Consider the following 21,460-nt stretch of genomic DNA (forward strand, 5'->3'; position numbering starts at 1 on the left):
TGAGATGTTTTGTCAACTTGATTCACCTGTGGTAAATTCAATTGATTGGACATGATTTGGAAAGACAATCAAATCAAATCAAATTTTATTTGTCACATACACATGGTTAGCAGATGTTAATGCGAGTGTAGCGAAATGCTTGTGCTTCTAGTTCCGACAATGCAGTAATAACCAACAAGTAATCTAGCTAACAATTCCAAAACTACTACCTTATAGACACAAGTGTAAGGGGATAAAGAATATGTACATAAAGATATATGAATGAGTGATGGTACAGAGCGGCATAGGCAAGATACAGTAGATGGTATTGAGTGCAGTATATACATATGAGATGAGTATGTAAACAAAGTGGCATAGTTAAAGTGGCTAGTGATACATGTATTACATAAAGATGCAGTAGATGATATAGAGTACAGTATATACATATACATATGAGATGAATAATGTAGGGTATGTAACATTATATTCGGTAGCATTGTTTAAAGTGGCTAGTGATATATTTACATCATTTCCCATCAATTCCCATTATTAAAGTGGCTGGAGTTGAGTCAGTGTGTTGGCAGAAGCCACTCAATGTTAGTGGTGGCTGTTTAACAGTCTGATGGCCTTGAGATAGAAGCTGTTTTTCAGTCTCTTGGTCCCAGCTTTGATGCACCTGTACTGACCTCGCCTTCTGGATGATAGCGGGGTGAACAGGCAATGGCTCGGGTGGTTGTTGTCCTTGATGATCTTTATGGCCTTCCTGTGACATCGGGTGGTGTAGGTGTCCTGGAGGGCAGGTAGTTTGCCCCCGGTGATGCGTTGTGCAGACCTCACTACCCTCTGGAGAGCCTTACGGTTGTGGGCGGAGCAGTTGCCGTACCAGGCGGTGATACAGCCCGCCAGGATGCTCTCGATTGTGCATCTGTAGAAGTTTGTGAGTGCTTTAGGTGACAAGCCGAATTTCTTCAGCCTCCTGAGGTTAAAGAGGCGCTGCTGCGCCTTCTTCACGATGCTGTCTGTGTGGGTGGACCAATTCAGTTTGTCTGTGATGTGTACGCTGAGGAACTTAAAACTTACTACCCTCTCCACTTCTGTTCCATCGATGTGGATAGGGGGGTGTTCCCTCTGCTGTTTCCTGAAGTCCACAATCATCATTTTAGTTTTGTTGACGTTGAGTGTGAGGTTATTTTCCTGACACCACACTCCGAGGGCCCTCACCTCCTCCCTGTAGGCCGTCTCGTCGTTGTTGATAATCAAGCCTACCACTGTTGTGTCGTCCGCAAACTTGATGATTGAGTTGGAGGCGTGCGTGGCCACGCAGTCGTGGGTGAACAGGGAGTACAGGAGAGGGCTCAGAACGCACCCTTGTGGGGCCCCAGTGTTGAGGATCAGCGGGGTGGAGATGTTGTTGCCTACCCTCACCACCTGGGGGCGGCCCGTCAGGAAGTCCAGTACCCAATTGCAGAGGGCGGGGTCGAGACCCAGGGTCTCGAGCTTGATGACGAGCTTGGAGGGCACTATGGTGTTAAATGCCGAGCTGTAGTCGATGAACAGCATTCTCACATAGGTATTCCTCTTGTCCAGATGGGTTAGGGCAGTGTGCAGTGTGGTTGAGATTGCATCGTCTGTGGACCTATTTGGGCGGTAAGCAAATTGGAGTGGGTCTAGGGTGTCAGGTAGGGTGGAGGTGATATGGTCCTTGACTAGTCTCTCAAAGCACTTCATGATGACGGAAGTGAGTGCTACTCACTTAGTAGTCGTTTAGCTCAGTTACCTTAGCTTTCTTGGGAACAGGAACAATGGTGGCCCTCTTGAAGCATGTGGGAACAACAGACTGGGATAGGGATTGATTGAATATGTCCGTAAACACACCAGCCAGCTGGTCTGCGCATGCTCTGAGGGCGCGGCTGGGGATGCCGTCTGGGCCTGCAGCCTTGCGAGGGTTGACACGTTTAAATGTTTTCCTCACGTCGGCTGCAGTGAAGGAGAGTCCGCATGTTTTAGTTGCGGGCCGTGTCAGTGGCACTGTATTGTCCTCAAAGCGGGCAAAAAAGTTATCTAGTCTGCCTGGGAGCAAGACATCCTGGTCCATGACGGGGCTGGTTTTCTTTTTGTAATCCGTGATTGACTGTAGACCCTGCCACATACCTCTTGTGTCTGAGCCGTTGAATTGAGATTCTACTTTGTCTCTATACTGACGCTTAGCTTGTTTGATTGCCTTGCGGAGGGAATAGTTACACTGTTTGTATTCGGTCATGTTTCCGGTCACCTTGCCCTGATTAAAAGCAGTGGTTCGGGCTTTCAGTTTCACGCGAATGCTGCCATCAATCCACGGTTTCTGGTTTGGGAATGTTTTTATCGTTGCTATGGGAACGACATCTTCAACGCACGTTCTAATGAACTCGCTCACCGAATCAGCGTATTCGTCAATGTTGTTGTCTGACGCAATACGAAACATATCCCAGTCCACGTGATGGAAGCAGTCTTGGAGTGTGGAATCAGATTGGTCGGACCAGCGTTGAACAGACCTCAGCGCGGGAGCTTCTTGTTTTAGTTTCTGTCTGTAGCCAGGGATCAACAAAATGGAGTCGTGGTCAGCTTTTCCGAAAGGAGGGCGGGGCAGGGCCTTATATGCGTCGCAGAAGTTAGAATAGCAGTGATCCAAGGTTTTTCCAGCCCTGGTTGCGCAATCGATATGCTGATAAAATTTAGGGAGTCTTGTTTTTTGATTAGCCTTGTTAAAATCCCCAGCTACAATGAATGCAGCCTCCGGATAAATGGATTCCAGTTTGCAAAGAGTCAAATAAAGTTTGTTCAGAGCCATCGATGTGTCTGCTTGGGGGGGAATATATAGGGCTGTGATTAAAATCGAAGAGAATTCCCTTGGTAGATAATGCGGTCGACATTTGATTGTGAGGAATTCTAAATCAGGTGAACAGAAGGACTTGAGTACCTGTATGTTGTTGTGATCACACCACGTCACGTTAACCATGAAGCATACGCCCCCGCCCCTCTTCTTACCAGAAAGATGTTTGTTTCTGTCTGCGCGATGCGTGGAGAAACCAGCTGGCTGCACCGACTCTGATAGCGTCTCTCCAGTGAGCCATGTTTCCGTGAAGCAAAGAACGTTACAGTCTCTGATGTCCCTCAATCACCTGTCTACACAAGGTCCCACAGTTGACATTGCATGTCAGAGCAAAAACCAAGCCATGAAGTCGAAGAAATTGTCCGTAGAGCTCCGAGACAGAATTGTGTAGAGGCACAGATCTGGGGAAGAGTACCAAAAAATGTCTGCAGCGTTGAAGGTCCAAGAACACAGTGGCCTCTATCATTCTTAAATGGAAGAAATTTGGAAACACCAAGACTCTTCCTAGAGTTGGCCACCCGGGGGAGAAGGGCCTTGGTCAGGGAGGTGACCAAGAACCCGATGGTCACTCTGCCAGAGCTCCAGAGTTCCTCTGTGGAGATGGGAGAACCTTCCAGAAGGACAACAATCAGACGGACCAGATGGAAGCCACTCCTCAGTAAAAGGCACAACACAGCCCGCTTGGAGTTTGCCAAAAGGCACCTAAAGGACTCTCAGAACATGAGGAACAAGATTTTCTGGTCTGATGAAACCAAGATTGAACTCTTTGGCCTGAAAGCCAATCGTCACGTCTGGAGGAAACCTGGCACCATCTCCACTGTAAAGGATGGTGGCGGCAGCATCATGCTGTGGGGGTGTTTTTCAGCGGCAGGCACTGGGAGACTAGTCAGGATTGAGGTAAAAGATGAACAGAGCAAAGTACAGAGAGATCCTTGATGAAAACCTGCTCCAGGGCGCTCAGGACTTCAGACTGGGACGAATGTTCACCTTCCAACAGGACAATGACTCTAAGCACACAGCCAAGACAACGCAGGTGTGGCCAATGAAATAAATATTCAAGATACTTGTGATTTCTTGGTTCTTTGAGGTACACTGCATTTTCAGATGACGACAAAAGTATTATGATGAAGTTTGAAATATTTAATATATAAACACTCATTTTGCACAGCGTCACATCCATAATGGAGAATCTTCCTCTCTGAAGTACATATGACAATTTTTATATTTTCATCATTGTTGTCTGTGTGTTGCCAAGCCTAACTTTCAAAATGCCTATTCATATTTTACCCTAATACCTGACTACACCTCTCGCGCCGCGTGCGCAAACTTTGCAAAATAAATTCAGGAACCTGTTATTCAATTATTGCACCCACACTGCTCGCGAGCATCTGCGTTGCCAAGGGCTAAAATAGAAGTCATTCCTAAATTCTGACGCAGATTGCACTACAAGTCCTGCCTCTCCCATCTCCTCATTGGTTTATAGAAGCAGGTACCCACGTGCCATCTCCTCATTGGTTATACCCACGTGGGTGAATGAAAGACGAACTGTTGCCGGTTGTCATGGTAATACTATGAAAGTTTAGATGCCAATCACCATATAAGTTAAAAGATGAAGGAGGAGATGACTAGAAACGATTCGGGTTGACTGTTTTTATGTGTGGATTAATTGTCGGAGTAGAGGACCTTGTGCATTTCAGGTAAAATAACAACCTAATGTTTATACCCCAGGACAAATTAGCTAGCAACAGCAAGCTAGCTAAATAGGACAAATTAGCTAGCAAGTGCAAGCTAAATTGCCATAAATGTTTAATGTTTTCGACCTGTCCCCAAATAATGTCAATGGTTCAGAGTTTGTTTTGATATTTTAAGCTGAGTGTCATGATCACGTTGAGTGTAGGGGGACAAAATACATTTATGCACGATGACGCACGCCGGTTTGGGTTCCGTGTATGTGTCTATTCTCCCAAAAATGCTACAAATACAAATTCTACAAATACACAGAACTGATATTTCAGGCGAAAAATATTGTCTGTGAGTATAACATAACTGATATTGCAAGCGAAATCCTGAGAAAAATCAAATCAGGAAGTGACTCTTATTTTGAAACCCCTGTCTTTCTATGCATCCCTATTGCCCATTGAAAGGGATATCAACCAGATTCCTTTTTCTGTGGCTTCCCTAAGGTGTCTACAGCCTTTAGATGTAGTTTCAGGCCTTTATTTTGAAGAATGAGCGTAAACGACTACACTGCGTAAGTGGCCAGCTGAGGGCTCTCAGAGTGATTCTTGCGTAAAAGACAGAGGTACCGTAATTGCTGGACTATTAAGCGCATCTGAATATAAACCGCACCCACTGAATTATAAAAAAATATGTATTTTGTACATAAATAAGCCGCACATGTCTATAAGCCGCAGGTGCCTACCGGTACATTGAAACAAATGAACTTGGTCACTATCTTCCTCCTCCTGTGCACTGAAACCACTGAAGTCATCTCCTTCGGTGTCGGAGTTGAATAGCCTCAGAATTGCTTCATCCGATGTTGGATCGTTTTCATTGTCGCTCTCGTCACTTTCATCCGGAGGCAAATACCCTGCTGAGCTCATGCTGCCCCTTCAACACGCAGCAGTCCAGCCTTTCGAAACCCGTTGATGATAGTGGATTTTTTGACAATGCTCCACGCTGTCAGGACCTACTGGCAGACTTGACCATAAGTTGCTCTTTGCATGCGGCCCGTTTTAGTGAAGTATTTCTCCCCACTTGTCATCCAAGCCTCCCACTGAACAAGGAGCGCCACCTTAAATGCACGATTTACACTGATGTCGAGTGGCTGCAAATACTTTGGGCCATCTGCTTTTCTTCCCTCTGAAAGCTTTTGTTGTCTTTTTGCACTGAGTTCCTCACGCTGCTGTTTCCAACGTCTTATCATCGACTCATTAAGGCCAAGCTCCCGTGCAGCAGCTCTATTTCCTTTTCCAACAGTCAGATCAATCGCCTTCAACTTGAAAGCTGCATCATATGCATTTCTCCGTGTCTTTGCCATGACGAGGGTGACAAAATTACTACCGTAATCAGAATGATGGGAAGTTTGAGCGCGCTCGATTTACGTCACATTATGTGACGGTGCTCAGTTTTTTGGCGGCATGAATCTTGTGAAAGCGGGAAAAATCCATAAATTAGCCGCGTCATTGTATAAACCGCGAAGTTCAAAGCGTGGGAATAAAGTAGCGGCTTATAGTCCGGAAATTACGGTAGTCATTTTTCCTCTCGCTCCTACTGAAAAGCCAATTGTCCCGGTTGATGATATCGAATAGATATTTGAAAAACACCTCGAGGATTGATTATAAAAAACGTTTGCCATGTTTCTGTCGATATTATGGATATAATTAGATTTTTTTACGGTGTTGTCGTGACCGCTATTTCCGGTGGATTTCTCAACATAACGTGACAAACAAACTGAGGAATTTTGGGTATAAAAATTATATTTATGGAACAAAAGGAACATTTGCTGTCTAACTGGGAGTCTCGTCAGTGAAAACATCCTAAGATCATCAAAGGTAAACGGTTCATTTGATTGCTTTTCTGATTTTCGTGACAAAGCTTCCTGCTGCTAGCTGGACCTAATGCTATGCTAGGCTATTGATAAACTTACACAAACGCTTCTCTAGCTTTGGCTGTAAAGCATAATTTCAAAATCTGAGATGACAGGGTGATTAACAAAAGGCTAAGCTGTGTTTCACTATATTTCACTTGTGATTTCAGCTATTCTAATTAGTGTAGTTGATGACAATTCTCCCGGATGAGGGATGGGTAGTTCCAAGAAGTTTTAAAGCTTGGTGTGCACACTAACCAAGGTGCACGCTAACCAAGGTTGCCAGGTGCACGGTGTTTCCTCCGACACATTGGTGCGGCTGGCTTCCGGGTTGGATGCGCACTGTGTTAAGAAGCAGTTCGGCTTGGTTGGGTTGTGTATCGGAGGATGCATAACTTTCAACCTTCGTCTCTCCCGAGCCTGTATGGGAGTTGTAGCGATGAGAGAAGATAGTAGCTACTAAAAACAATTGGATACCACGAAATTGGGGAGAAAAAAGGGGAAGATTCAACAACAACAAAAAACACACAAAAAATGGTTTTAGGACAACAAAGTCAAGGTATTGGAGTGGCCATCACAAAGCCCTGACCTCAATCCTATAGAAAATGTGTGGGCAGAACTGAAAAAGCGTGTGCGAGCAAGGAGGCCTACAAACCTGACTCAGTTACACCAGCTCTGTCAGGAGGAATGGGCCAAAATTCAGCCAACTTATTGTGGAAAGCTTGTCTTGGCTATCTGAAACATTTGACCCAAGTTGAACAATTTAAAGGCAATGCGACCAAATACTAATTGAGTGTATGTAAACTTCTGACCCACTGGGAATGTGATGGAAGAAATGAAAGCTAAAATAAATCATTCTCTTTGCTATTATTCTGACATTTCACATTCTTAAAATAAAGTGGTGATCCTACTTGACCTAAGACAGGGAATGTTTTACTAGGACTAAATGTCAGGAATTGTGAAAAACTGAGTTTAAATGTATTTGGCTAAGGTGTATGTAAACTTCCGACTTCAACTGTATATTCCTATTTTTCCTATTTTTTTGGTACTTTTTTCTCCCCAACTCCATTATGTCCAAATAGTAGTTAGTCTTTTCCCATCACTGCAACTCCTGTAAGAAGTTCAGGAGTTGCTGAGGCATAGTTCAAGAGCCATGCGTCCTCTGAAACATGACCCTGCCAGCCGCACCAATGTGTCAGAGGAAACACCGTACAGCTGGCGTCCGGAGTCAGCGCACATGCGCCCAGCCCGCCACAAGGAGGCGCTAGAGCATGATGGGACAAGGACATCCTGGCCGGTCAAACCCTCCCCTAACCCGGACAACGCTGGGCCAATTGTGCGCCGACTCACGGGTCTCCCGGTCGCGGATGGCTACGAAACAGTCTGGGATTGAACCCAGGTCTGTAGTGACGCCTCTAGCACTGCGATGCAGTGCCTTAGACAGCTGTGCCACTCGGGAGGCCCCTTTGATAAGTCAATTCTATGAGACATTTTGTTTCTCATTTTGTCTGCAAATGTCACATCTGTGACGACCCTCCTACTCTGTCTGCCGAATTCTTTCTCTTTGCCCTTTGATTCCTTAATTGGATGTCGGTGGGCGGAGCCGGGAGGGTCCTCAGCGAAATGGGACACACCTGGGCCCGGGTGTGTCCCGGGAGAAAATACACCTTTTCCCCATTCATTGAGGAGACTCTCTCCATGCACACGCTGTTGGATTTTGGTTGTGGCATTTTTGTGGCTTTGGCCCCCTTCAACACCCCTCATTATCACATATCTGCAAACAACCACTCGCTTACACTACTGAGTACTTACACCATTGTTTATTGTATATAGGTTACTTCAGTTACTAAATATATATTTTTTATTCCTTATCTCCACGTTGTCTCCCATTTTTTTGTTACGGGCTTCGAGCCGGTTCGTGACACATCCATAACACTGGAATTGCCCACTACTGTCATATTTGCCAAATGTGGAAACTTGGTGGGTAGGCAAGGAACGGACAATAAAAGCTCCATCAGTGATTTTGGCATCAAAATAAGAGGGCACAGGTGGGTAGGAATCTACAACGATCAAACCTAGAAGATCAGATTTTGGGGTTGGCAGGTTAAGCATTCTGTTATTTGAAAGGGCTGGAGGACATTGGTGTATTCTAATGAGACAAACTCGTCCAGGTTTCCATCTCGGAACTTACACGCAATGTAGTGTCAGCTGACAAGTCTACAATCACTTTTTAATTGTGATAGTTGCTTTCTCTCTTTTGTGACTGGCTTTGCTTTAGCATTTTTAAGCAGTGGTAAATTAATCCTCTTATTGTTATGATAGATGGAGCTGTTCCTATCCACAATTACTTCCTTGGGCTATTTTTTTTATATTGAGAAGTGCCTATTCCCCATGCTTGAGATTGTGTTGCACAAGCTGGCCACTTATTTTTTGAATGCTTGCTGGTGTGATGGACTTCAAAAGCTGGGATTCAAAATCAACCAGTAGTTTGGCCAGCTCAGGTCCCGCTACCATCCATCTCTGGAAGGCAGTGGGGTTCTCTGTTAGACCAACATTTTCTCTCAGCTCCATGGCAAAATGAGTAGAATTGCAGGAAATTAACATTAAAACTGCAAAAGTGTATCTTGGCTCCATGGACAATTGCAGACAATTGGCTTAAAAATTATGAAATTGCTACAAAAAAACAAAACATGTGAGGCCTTTAAAATGTTCTAACATTATGCTGTGCAGACAGCGCCCATTTCCGCACCCTGTCACACGCACCACTTAAGCTCCTTTTTGATCCAGAAAAAACATGAAATTTCAATTGAGATTTCACTACGGTTATTGTTGTAACCTCGGACAACATTTTGCTGGGAAGCCCAATTCCCCATTTAATCACTGGTGAAATCCCCTCGCAGTGATCTCAAACAGTTTCTAATACACAATGAAAGTAATTAAACACAGACTACCCCTTGCTAATCAGGAAACTATTGGGTATGTTGTGGAGGACTGTAGGATAGGGCGATATCCAGATTTTCATATCATCATACCGTCCTTCTCACATCTCGGAATATACAGTATTATTGGCTTGGTCCACAACATTGCACCAAAAACACACAAAAAAAAGCCCATTGGGCGTCTATTAAAATCAAATCGTTATTGGTCACATACACATGGTTAGCAGATGTTAATGCAAGTGTAGCGAAATGCTTGTGCTTCTAGTTCCGACCATGCAGTAATATCTAACAAGTAATCTAACAATTCCACAACAACTACCTTATACACACACAAGTGTAAAGGAATGATTAAGAATATGTACATATAAATATATGGATGAGCGATTGCCGAACGGCATAGGCAAGATGCAGTAGATATACACATGAGATGAGTAATGTAGGGTATGTAAACATTATATGAAGTGGCATTGTTTAAGTGACTAGTGATATTTATTACATCCAATTATTAATTATCAAAGTGGCTAGAGATTGAGTCTGTATGTTGGCAGAAGCCACTCAATGTTAGTGATGACTGTTTAACAGTCTGGTGGCCTTGAGAAATAAGCTGTTTTTCAGTCTCTCTGTCCCAGCTTTGATGCACATGTACTGGCCTTCTGGATGATAGCAGGGTGAACAGGCAGTGGCTCGGATGGTTGTTGTCCTTGATGATCGTTTTGGCCTTCCTGTGACGGGTGGTGTAGGTGTCCTGGAGGGCAGGTAGTTTGCCCCCGGTGATGCGTTGTGCAGACCTCACTACCCTCTGGAGAGCCTTACAGTTGTGGGCGGCGCAGTTGCCGTACCAGGCGGTGATACAGCCCGACAGGATGCTCTCGATTGTGCATCTGTAAAAGTTTGTGAGTGTTTTTGGTGACAAGCCAAATTTCTACAGCCTCCTGATGTTGAAGAGGTACTCTTGTGCCTTCTTCACCATGCTGTCTGTGTGGGTGGACCAATTCAGTTTGTCCGTGATGTGTACACCGAGGAACTTAAAACTTACCACCTTCTCCACTACTGTCCCGTGCATGTGGATATGGGGGTGCTCCCTCTGCTGTTTCCTGAAGTCCACGATCATCTCTTTAGTTTTGTTGACGTTGAGTGTGAGGTTATATTCCTGACACCACACTCCGAGGGCTCTCACCTCCTCCCTGTAGGCTATCTCATCGTTGTTGGTAATCAAGTCTACCAATGTAGTGTCGTCTGCAAACTTGATTGAGTTGGAGGCGTGCATGGCCACGCAGTCATGGGTGAACAGGGACTACAGGAGAGGGCTGAGAACACCCTTGTGGGGCCCCAGTGTTGAGGATCAGCGGGCTGGAGATGTTGTTTCCTACCCTCACCACCTGCGGGCAGCCCGCCAGAAAGTCCAGGACCCAGTTGCACAGGGCGGAGTCTAGACCCAGTGTCTCGATACTAGCCATCCCGGATCCGGGATCGTAAATACAGCCTCAAGTCCATTACCATAACGCAGCGTTAACTATTCATGAAAATCGCAAATGAAATGAAATAAATATGCTAGCTCTCAAGCTTAGCCTTTTGTTAACAACACTGTCATCTCAGATTTTCAAAATATGCTTTTCAACCATAGCAAAACAAGCATTTGTGTAAGAGTATTTATAGCTAGCGTAGCATTTAGCGTAGCATTCAGCGGGCAACATTTTCACAAAAACAAGAATAGCATTCAAATAAAATTCTTTACCTTTGAAGAACTTTGGATGTTTTCAATGAGGAGACTCTCAGTTAGATAGCAAATGTTCAGTTTTTCCAAAAATATTTTGTGTGTAGGAGAAATCGCTCCGTTTTGTTCATCGCGTTTGGCTACCAAAAAAAAACAAATTCAGTCATCAAAACGCCAAACTTTTTTCAAAATTAACTCCATATTATTGACTGAAACATGGCAAACGTTGTTTAGATTCAATCCTCAAGGTGTTTTTCACATATCTCTTCGATGATATATCGTTCGTGGAAGTCTGGTTTCTCCTCTGAATCACATGGAAGAATACTTGCAGCTGGAGATTACGCACCAATTTCGAAGCAGGACACCAGGCACCTGGTAAATGTGGTCTCTTATGGTAAATCTTCCAATGATATGCCTACAAATACGTCACAATGCTGAAACACCTTGGGGAAACGACAGAAAGTGTAGGCTCATTCCTTGCGCATTCACAGCCATATAAGGAGACAATGGAAAACAGCGCCTCAAAAATGTTGCTTGAAGTTTCATCTTGGTTTCGCCTGTAGCATCAGTTCTGTGGCACTCACAGATAATATCTTTGCAGTTTTGGAAACGTCAGAGTGTTTTCTTTCCAAAGCTGTCAATTATATGCATAGTCAAGCATCTTTGTGACAAAATGTCTTGTTTAAAACGGGAACGTTTTTCATCCAAAAATGAAATACTGCCCCTAGAGTTTCAAGAGGTTAATGACGAGTTTGGAGGGTACTATGGTGTTAAATGCTAAGCTGTAATCGATGAACAGCATTCTTACATAGGTATTCCTCTTGTCCAGATGGTTTAGGGCAGTGTGCAGTGTGGTAGCTTTCATGGGAACAGGAACAATGGTGGCCCTCTTGAAGCATGTGGGAACAGCAGACTGGGATAGGGATTGATTGAATATGTCCGTAAACACACCAGCCAGCTGGTCTGCGCATGCTCTGAGGACGCGGCTAGGGATGCCGTCTGGGCCGGCAGCCTTGTGAGGGTTAACACGTGTAAATGTTTTACTCACGTTGGCTGCGGTGATGGAGAGCCCGCAGGTTTTGGCAGCGGGCCGTGTCAGTGGCACTGTATTGTCCTCAAAGTGAACAAAGAAGTTGTTTAGTTTGTCTGGGAGCAAGACATGGGTGTCCGCGACGGGGCTGGTTTTCTTTTTGTAGTCTGTGATTGACTGTAGACCCTGCCACATATGTCTCGCGTCTGAGCCGTTGAGTTGCGACTCTACTTTATCTCTATACTGACGCTTAGCTTGTTTGATTGCCTTGCGGAGGGAATAGCTACACTGTTTGTATTCAGTCATGTTTCCGGTCGCCTTGCCATGATTAAAAGCAGTGGTTCGCGCTTTCAGTTTTTCGCGAAGGCTGCCATCAATCCACGGTTTCTGGTTGGGGAAGGTCTCCCTGGAAGGCAACCCTTGCTTGATTTTCGTCTACCTTGTTGTCAGGAGACTGGACATTGGCGCGTAGTATACTCGGGAGCGGTGGGCGGTGTGCCCGCCTATGGAGCCTGACCAGAACACCGCTCCGTCTGCCCCTTCTGCGGCACCGTTGTTTTGGGTCGCCTACTGGGATTCGATCCATTGTCCTGGGTGGTGGTCCAAACAGAGGATCCGCTTCGGGAAAGTCGTATTCCTGGTCGTAATGTTGGTAAGTTGACATTGCTCTTATATCCAATAGTTCCTCCAGGCTGTATGTAATAAGACTTAAGATTTCCTGGGGTAACGGTGTAAGAAATAATATGTAAAAAACTAAATACTGCATAGTTTCCTAAGAACGCGAAGCGAGGCGTCCATCTCTGTCGGCGCCAAACACCTTTACCAGAATGCTAACAAAATTAACTCAATTAGTAGCAAATTTCCATTAAATCAGCAAGATAAATATTGTAAAGGCAGGCAATCCAGCTCATAAAGTTATAGGTAGGAGCTACCAAATGTCATTTTTGTTGAGTTTGGACATTTTACTAATTAATGTGAATGAGAGGCATTATGCAAATGAGCAAAGTTTGGACGCATGCTTGTCTGAAGTAAGAACAGTACTGGCTCTGGAGCAGCATGTGTAGGCCTACATGCTGTTTCTGGGTGGAGTCTGGAGTCGCTAGGGCAATGGGCCTGCCTGCTATGTTCAGGGAAGATGGGGAAGGAGCAGATGGGCCGAAAACAGAGAGGAGAAAAAAACGCAAGAAAATCAAGATAGTTGCAGCTGTACAAACAACTCACCCAAAAGGGCTATGACTTCTCAAACACGACTCAAAGCGAACACAATATGATGCCCCGTCACCTTACTAATTAAGCCACTTACATAGCAAGTTAAACTTAGGGGTCGTGTTAACAATTCTGCGTTTTTCATGCAGGAAAATAGATAACTTAAAATATCTTGATGCATTTTGTAAATGTAGATCTAAAATGCTTTTCTCAGCATCAGACAGCTGAATTTTGTGCTTCAGTTGCACTTCTCCACTCAGATGAGAATTCACAAAAGGGCATTTTTTCAGGAGACAGTACTCTGACTGATGTGTAGTTACTTTTCTCTGTGTAGCCAGCCTACTGTTCTCTTGTAAAAGTTTAAGATTAACTTTAAGCAAAACATTAGGAAATGTAGCTGGCATTCTTTATATGATAAAGATTAGAAATATGATGGCCATGCATGTTTGCAAAAATGCCATGCTTTTTCATTGTAAGCTAATTTAATTGTGTGGCTGCCAACCAAATTGCGTTTCACTTCTGTTGTCATCTGATGAAAATGAAATCAAATCAAATTTTATTTGTCACATACACATGGTTAGCAGATGTTAATGCGAGTGTAGCGAAATGCTTGTGCTTCTAGTTCCGACAATGCAGTAATAACAAGTAATCTAACTAACAATTCCAAAACTACTGTCTTGTACACAGTGTAAGGGGATAAAGAATATGTACATAAGGATATATTAATGAGTGATGGTACAGAGCAGCATAGGCAAGATACAGTAGATGGTATCGAGAACAGTATGTACAAATGAGATGAGTATGTAAACAAAGTGGCATAGTTAAAGTGGCTAGTGATACATGTATTACATAAGGATACAGTCGATGATATAGAGTACAGTATATACGTATGCATATGAGATGAATAATGTAGGGTAAGTAACATTATATAAGGTAGCATTGTTTAAAGTGGCTAGTGATATATTTACATCATTTCCCATCAATTCCCATTATTAAAGTGGCTGGAGTTGAGTCAGTGTCAGTGTGTTGGCAGCAGCCACTCAGTGTTAGTGGTGGCTGTTTAACAGTCTGATGGCCTTGAGATAGAAGCTGTTTTTCAGTCTCTCGGTCCCAGCTTTGATGCACCTGTACTGACCTCGCCTTCTGGATGATAGCGGGGTGAACAGGCAATGGCTCGGGTGGTTGTTGTCCTTGATGATCTCTATGGCCTTCCTGTGACATCGGGTGGTGTAGGTGTCCTGGAGGGCAGGTAGTTTGCCCCCGGTGATGCGTTGTGCAGACCTCACTACCCTCTGGAGAGCCTTACGGTTGAGGGAGGTGCAGTTGCCATACCAGGCGGTGATACAGCCCGCCAGGATGCTCTCGATTGTGCATCTGTAGAAGTTTGTGAGTGCTTTTGGTGACAAGCCGAATTTCTTCAGCCTCCTGAGATTGAAGAGGCGCTGCTGCGCCTTCTTCACGATGCTGTCTGTGTGAGTGGACCAATTCAGTTTGTCTGTGATGTGTATGCCGAGGAACTTAAATCTTGCTACCCTCTCCACTACTGTTCCATCGATGTGGATAGGGGGGTGTTCCCTCTGCTGTTTCCTGAAGTCCACAATCATCTCCTTAGTTTTGTTGACGTTGAGTGTGAGGTTATTTTCCTGACACCACACTCCGAGGGCCCTCACCTCCTCCCTGTAGGCCGTCTCGTCGTTGTTGGTAATCAAGCCTACCACTGTTGTGTCGTCCGCAAACTTGATGATTGAGTTGGAGGCGTGCGTGGCCACGCAGTCGTGGGTGAACAGGGAGTACAGGAGAGGGCTCAGAACGCACCCTTGTGGGGCCCCAGTGTTGAGGATCAGCGGGGAGGAGATGTTGTTGCCTACCCTCACCACCTGGGGGCGGCCCGTCAGGAAGTCCAGTACCCAGTTGCACAGGGCGGGGTCGAGACCCAGGGTCTCGAGCTTGATGACGAGCTTGGAGGGTACTATGGTGTTGAATGCCGAGCTGTAGTCGATGAACAGCATTCTCACATAGGTATTCCTCTTGTCCAGATGGGTTAGGGCAGTGTGCAGTGTGGTTGAGATTGCATCGTCTGTGGACCTATTTGGGCGGTAAGCAAATTGGAGTGGGTCTAGGGTGTCAGGTAGGGTGGAGGTGATATGGTCCTTGACTAGTCTCTCAAAGCACTTCATGATGACGGATGTGAGTGCTACGGGGCGGTAGTCGTTTAGCTCAGTTACCTTAGCTTTCTTGGGAACAGGAACAATGGTGGCCCTCTTGAAGCATGTGGGAACAGCAGACTGGTATAGGGATTGATTGAATATGTCCGTAAACACACCGGCCAGCTGGTCTGCGCATGCTCTGAGGGCGCGGCTGGGGATGCCGTCTGGGCCTGCAGCCTTGCGAGGGTTAACACGTTTAAATGTCTTACTCACCTCGGCTGCAGTGAAGGAGAGACCGCATGTTTTCGTTGCAGGCCGTGTCAGTGGCACTGTATTGTCCTCAAAGCGGGCAAAAAAGTTATTTAGTCTGCCTGGGAGCAAGACATCCTGGTCCGTGACTGGGCTGGATTTCTTCCTGTAGTCCGTGATTGACTGTAGACCCTGCCACATGCCTCTTGTGTCTGAGCCGTTGAATTGAGATTCTACTTTGTCTCTGTACTGGCGCTTAGCTTGTTTGATAGCCTTGCGGAGGGAATAGCTGCACTGTTTGTATTCGGTCATGTTACCAGACACCTTGCCCTGATTAAAAGCAGTGGTTCGGGCTTTCAGTTTCACACGAATGCTGCCATCAATCCACGGTTTCTGGTTAGGGAATGTTTTAATCGTGGCTATGGGAACGACATCTTCAACGCACGTTCTAATGAACTCGCACACCGAATCAGCATATTCGTCAATGTTGTTATCTGACGCAATACGAAACATCTCCCAGTCCACGTGATGGAAGCAGTCTTGGAGTGTGGAGTCAGATTGGTCGGACCAGCGTTGAACAGACCTCAGCGTGGGAGCCTCTTGTTTTAGTTTCTGTCTGTAGGCAGGGATCAACAAAATGGAGTCGTGGTCAGCTTTTCCGAAAGGGGGGCGGGGCAGGGCCTTATATGCGTCGCGGAAGTTAGAGTAACAATGATCCAAGGTCTTTCCACCCCTGGTTGCGCAATCGATATGCTGATAAAATTTAGGGAGTCTTGTTTTCAGATTAGCCTTGTTAAAATCCCCAGCTACAATGAATGCAGCCTCCGGATAAATCGTTTCCAGTTTGCAGAGAGTTAAATAAAGTTCGTTCAGAGCCATCGATGTGTCTGCTTGGGGGGGGATATATACGGCTGTGATTATAATCGAAGAGAATTCTCTTGGTAGATAATGCGGTCTACATTTGATTGTGAGGAATTCTAAATCAGGTGAACAGAAGGATTTGAGTTCCTGTATGTTTCTTTCATCACACCATGTCACGTTGGCCATGAGGCATACGCCCCCGCCCCTCTTCTTACCAGAAAGATGTTTGTTTCTGTCAGCGCGATGCGTGGAGAAACCCGTTGGCTGCACCGCTTCGGATAGAGTCTCTCCAGTGAGCCATGTTTCAGTGAAGCAAAGGACGTTACAGTCTCTGATGTCCCTCTGGAATGATACCCTTGCTCGGATTTCATCAACCTTGTTGTCAAGAGACTGGACATTGGCAAGAAGAATGCTAGGGAGTGGTGCACGATGTGCCCGTCTCCGGAGTCTGACCAAAAGACCGCCTCGTTTCCCTCTCTTTCGGAGTCGTTTTTTTGGGTCGCTGCATAGGATCCACTCCGTTGTCCTGTTTGTAAGGCAGAACACAGGATCCGCGTCGCGAAAAACATATTCTTGGTCGTACTGATGGTGAGTTGACGCTGATCTTATATTCAGTAGTTCTTCTCGACTGTATGTAATGAAACCTAAGATGACCTGGGGTACTAATGTAAGAAATAACACGTAAAAAAACAAAAAACTGCATAGTTTCCTAGGAACGCGAAGCGGCCATCTCTGTCGGCGCCGGAAGTCAATATGAAGCTATTTTCTGCCGAATTTGTTGCACTAATGTATTTTCTGTGAAGGAAAACTATAGTTGCACGTCCCTGATCACTCTATTGAAGCAAAAAAAAAAACACGACTTTCAATATAAAACACAACCACTGTCAATACACAGACTCACCTGCTCCAGCTTTCTCCTGTTGTGCTATTTACAAACAAACACATGACTGTCTCAACTGTTCTGGGGAACAACAGTAAGGTTCATAATGTAAAATAATGTGACAGTTGAAATGAAGAACGCATTCTGCATTATCTCCTAACGTATTGCACAGGTTGACTGCAGGTATTTACTCAAAAAGTATCTACAACTTCAAAAAAATAGTTAACGGTATTGAAAAACCATCCCGTGGCTATTTCCAAATACCCAGTATATATGGTATACCGCCCAAGCCTAGGGGACTGTCATTACAATTGCTTCACCGGAACCTGGTAAAAAAAATGTTTAGTGTAGCTAGCCAATGAATGGCGCAGAATTCACTATCAACATATCACTATCAACATGCTGTCAAAGCTATAACCAACCACTTTTGGAGCTAACTAGTGCTCACAAATGATATACTGAGGTCAACAGCAGATGGGAGTTATATTAATGACATGGCTAACTTAGCCATGTCGGGAAAACAAGTTATATTAAGTGGCTAGCTAACTAGCGTTAGCAACATTTTGGTCAATGAGACAGAGCTAGCTAACCAACTGAACTAGCAAATAATATAACAAAAGTATAATTTCAGATTTTAAAAAAAATACTCTGCATTTCAAGAATCACAGTTGCAAGTATCCCTGGGGGACTTTAAAATGCGTTCTTGTATTTCAATAGTTAGCTTGTTCTGAGGTAAATTCTCCCTGACTATCTAGCTTTTATTTTGGTGATTGTTAGTTCTCAAATATTATATTATTTAAAATTACATTGCTCTATTATCTTTCCTACATACATTATATTTGGTTTTAGTTGTTTAAGTTTATACTGAAAGTGTTTTCCGTTCTGATTTTTTTTAACACTGAACTTCAATGACAGAAAAACCCTGCACACTTAATAACATGGTGTTTTTAACCTTTTAAAGACATTTGTTGAGGTGTTTCATGTAATAGTTCAACAAAATTCTAGTGGCTTACAGGTTGATTTCTGGTGTTTCCATGCCATTTCTGCCACTGTAGGCTGGTTGCTTATGAAATATAATGCCTGGCATATTGTTGAAGTCTGGTCCACTACTCAAATAATGTTTTATTATATATGGCAACAATAATTCAATATCACCTTGCCAAAGTCTGTATTGGCAGCCAAATTGGATTATGTAAATAAATATTAGGGCTGCCATGCCCTCATTTTTGGGCACCCCTTCTAATATCAAATAATACATTGCAAAGAGCATCTGTATTTCACTTTTTGAGCTGCCCCGGACTATCAGACCTGATTAGTTATATGACAAAACATACAAATCAAATGTCTCATGATTCAGTAGCTCTCTACATCTTGTGCGAATGATTCAGGTGGAGCAGTAAGAAAAGCAGGATCAGGCAGACAATTATTTCATCCTGTACTAGATAAGACAAATAGGAGGGAAAGGGCAAATAAAATATAATTTTGAAGATTAATTTCCAAGATAGTAGCTAGCTAAATAATGACGCTCCTATTTTACACACTACAGGGCAGCAGCACTGGCATGCTTCTCCATCAAGCCTATGGAGGCTTGCTTCCTCTAACCGTCCACGCTAACCACGACCCGGAGCCCCCCGGTTTGGCAGCAATACAAGCAGTGAAATGTCCAAGCTAAAACCATTGAAAAATTACTTATTTCCCCCCTGTATGCAGTTAAACTAACGTGCTATTTAGTGGGTTAGTTTGTTGCTAACTGTAATCTCAATGACAGCCGGCCTAATCTGATAGCTAGCTGAGTCAGTGTGGCTAACAGTTAGCTTCCGTTCCATGCATGGTTTATTGGCTAGCTATGTTAACGTTACCTGGCTAAAAGTAGATGAAACACCGCCACGGCTGTAACTGCATCAATATAGCTAATACAATGCCGGTTATAGATATTATCAATACAAATAAATGCTTACCCATGTCACTGTCCCTTCCGTAGCTAATTCCAATGACAGTGTCCGCATCGTCTGATGCTGTAGCCCCGGATAACGGTCTCGCCTCTGTCAGCCCAACTGCTCCCTCGGCTGCTGCTTCCATTCAGACTCCCGGAGAAAGGGCGAGCCCTCCAAATGAAAGACCAACAGCGATGGCGCGACTCGGCGAAACCAAACGGTTGCTATTCGACGTCCTACAGCTAAACCATACGATGATATGAAAAAATAAATGTCGTGTGATATCCGTTATGGCCTAGGGCCAGGCATCTGTGTGGTGGTTATCAGCGCGTCGGCGGCACAAATCCTCTCAGTTCGACTGCACTTGCTGCTGTAGACACGTGTTTACCCTTTTCCGTCTGCCTCAGACTGATTTTTGAGGAACTGCTGCTTTCCATTGGCTTGGGTTGTCACTAGTTACCATAGCCGCAAAGTCAAAATTAGCTATAAAAATGGATGAAAAAGGGGTTTTTGGTCTTAATTTAAGGTTACGGTTATCGACATAAGGTTAATAAGTGTGATAAGGATTACAGTTGAAGTCGGAAGTTTACATGCACCTTAGCCAAATACATTTAAACTCAGTTTTTCACAATTCCTGACGTTTAAGCAAAGTAAAAATTCCGTTTTAGGTAAATTAAGATCACCACTTTATTTTAAGAATGTGAAATGTCATAATAATAGTAGAGATAATTATTTATTTCAGCTTTTGTTTATTTCATCACATTCCCAGTGGGTCAGAAGTATACATATACTCAATTAGTATTTGGTAGCATTGCCTTTAAATTGTTGAACTTGGGTCAAACGTTTTGGGTAGCCGTCCACAAGCTTCCCACAATAAGTTGGGTGAACTTTGGCCCATTCCTCCTGACAGAGCTGGTGTAACTGAGTCAGGTTTGTAGGCCTCCTTGCTCGCAGACGCTTTTCAGTTCTGCCCACACATTTTCTATAGGATTGAGGTCAGGTCTTTGTGATAGTCACTCCAATACCTTGACTTCGTTGTCCTTAAGCCATTTTGCCACAAATTTTGCCACAACCCAATGTGCAGGTGCAAACCGTAATCTGGCTTTTTTATGGCGGTTTTGGAGCAGTGGCTTCTTTCTTGCTGAGCGGCCTTTCAGGTTATGCCGATATAGGACTCATTTTACTGTGGATATAGATACTTTTGGCCCTGTTTCCTCCAGCATCTTCACAAGGTCCTTGGCTGTTGTTCTGGGATTTATTTGCACTTTTCGCACCAAAGTACGTTCATCTCTAGGAGACAGAGCCTGTCTCATTCCTGAGCGGTATGACGGCTTCGTGGTCCCATGGTGTTTATACTTGCGTACTATTGTTTGTACAGACGAACATGGTACCTCAGGTGTTTGAAAATTGCTCCCAAGGATGAACCAGCCTTGTGGAGGTCTACAATTGTTTTTCTGAGGTCTTGGCTGATTTATTTTGATTTTCCCATGGTGTCAAGCAAAGAGGCACTGAGTTTGAAGGTAGGCATTGAAATACATCCACAGGTACACCTCAGAAATAATTTACATCAAAGGATGTAAATTAGCCATTCAGAAGTTTCTAAAGCCATGACATCATTTTCTGGAATTTTCCAAGCTGTTTAAAGGCACAGTCAGCTTAGTGTATGTAAACTTCTGACCCACTGGAATTGTGATACAGTGAATTATAAGTGAAATAATCTGTCTGTAAACAATTGTTGGAAAAATGACTTGTCATGCACAAAGTAGATGTCCTAACTGACTTGCCAAAACTATAGTTTGTTAACAAGTAATTTGTGGGGTGGTTGAAAAACAAGTTTTAATGACTCCAACCTAAGTGTATGTAAACTTCCGACTTCAACTGTAGGTTTAAAATGACTTAGCTGGACACTAAATGAAAATGCCTACAAAACAAACTACTTTGATTGATTGATTCTTTTAAATGAAGAAAAACAGGTCAACAAGTTTTATCCACAAAAAGGGTGGGTGCATTGAGGGTAGCTGACCCCTGTCCATGACCTTTCAAAATGAATGATGACCGAACGT

At 44.1% G+C, this 21,460-nt stretch overlaps 1 protein-coding gene across 6 annotated transcripts in view; it reads right to left on the minus strand.

Annotated features, from left to right (window-relative positions):
• Positions 1 to 19,760, minus strand: part of LOC139409135 (phosphatidylinositol 4-phosphate 5-kinase type-1 gamma-like) — an 89,857-nt gene extending 70,097 nt beyond the window's left edge. For all 6 annotated transcript variants that reach the window (XM_071153883.1, XM_071153885.1, XM_071153881.1 and 3 more), the window contains exon 1: positions 19,422 to 19,760. In XM_071153883.1, coding sequence (XP_071009984.1) covers positions 19,422 to 19,469 — 48 coding nt within the window. In that variant the 5' untranslated portion in view covers positions 19,470 to 19,760. The remainder of the gene's footprint in view (positions 1 to 19,421) is intronic.
• Between the last annotated feature and the right edge of the window lie 1,700 nt (positions 19,761 to 21,460).

This window comes from Oncorhynchus clarkii, chromosome 5 (genome assembly GCF_045791955.1).
Source record: "Oncorhynchus clarkii lewisi isolate Uvic-CL-2024 chromosome 5, UVic_Ocla_1.0, whole genome shotgun sequence".
NCBI classification, from domain to species: domain Eukaryota; kingdom Metazoa; phylum Chordata; class Actinopteri; order Salmoniformes; family Salmonidae; genus Oncorhynchus; species Oncorhynchus clarkii.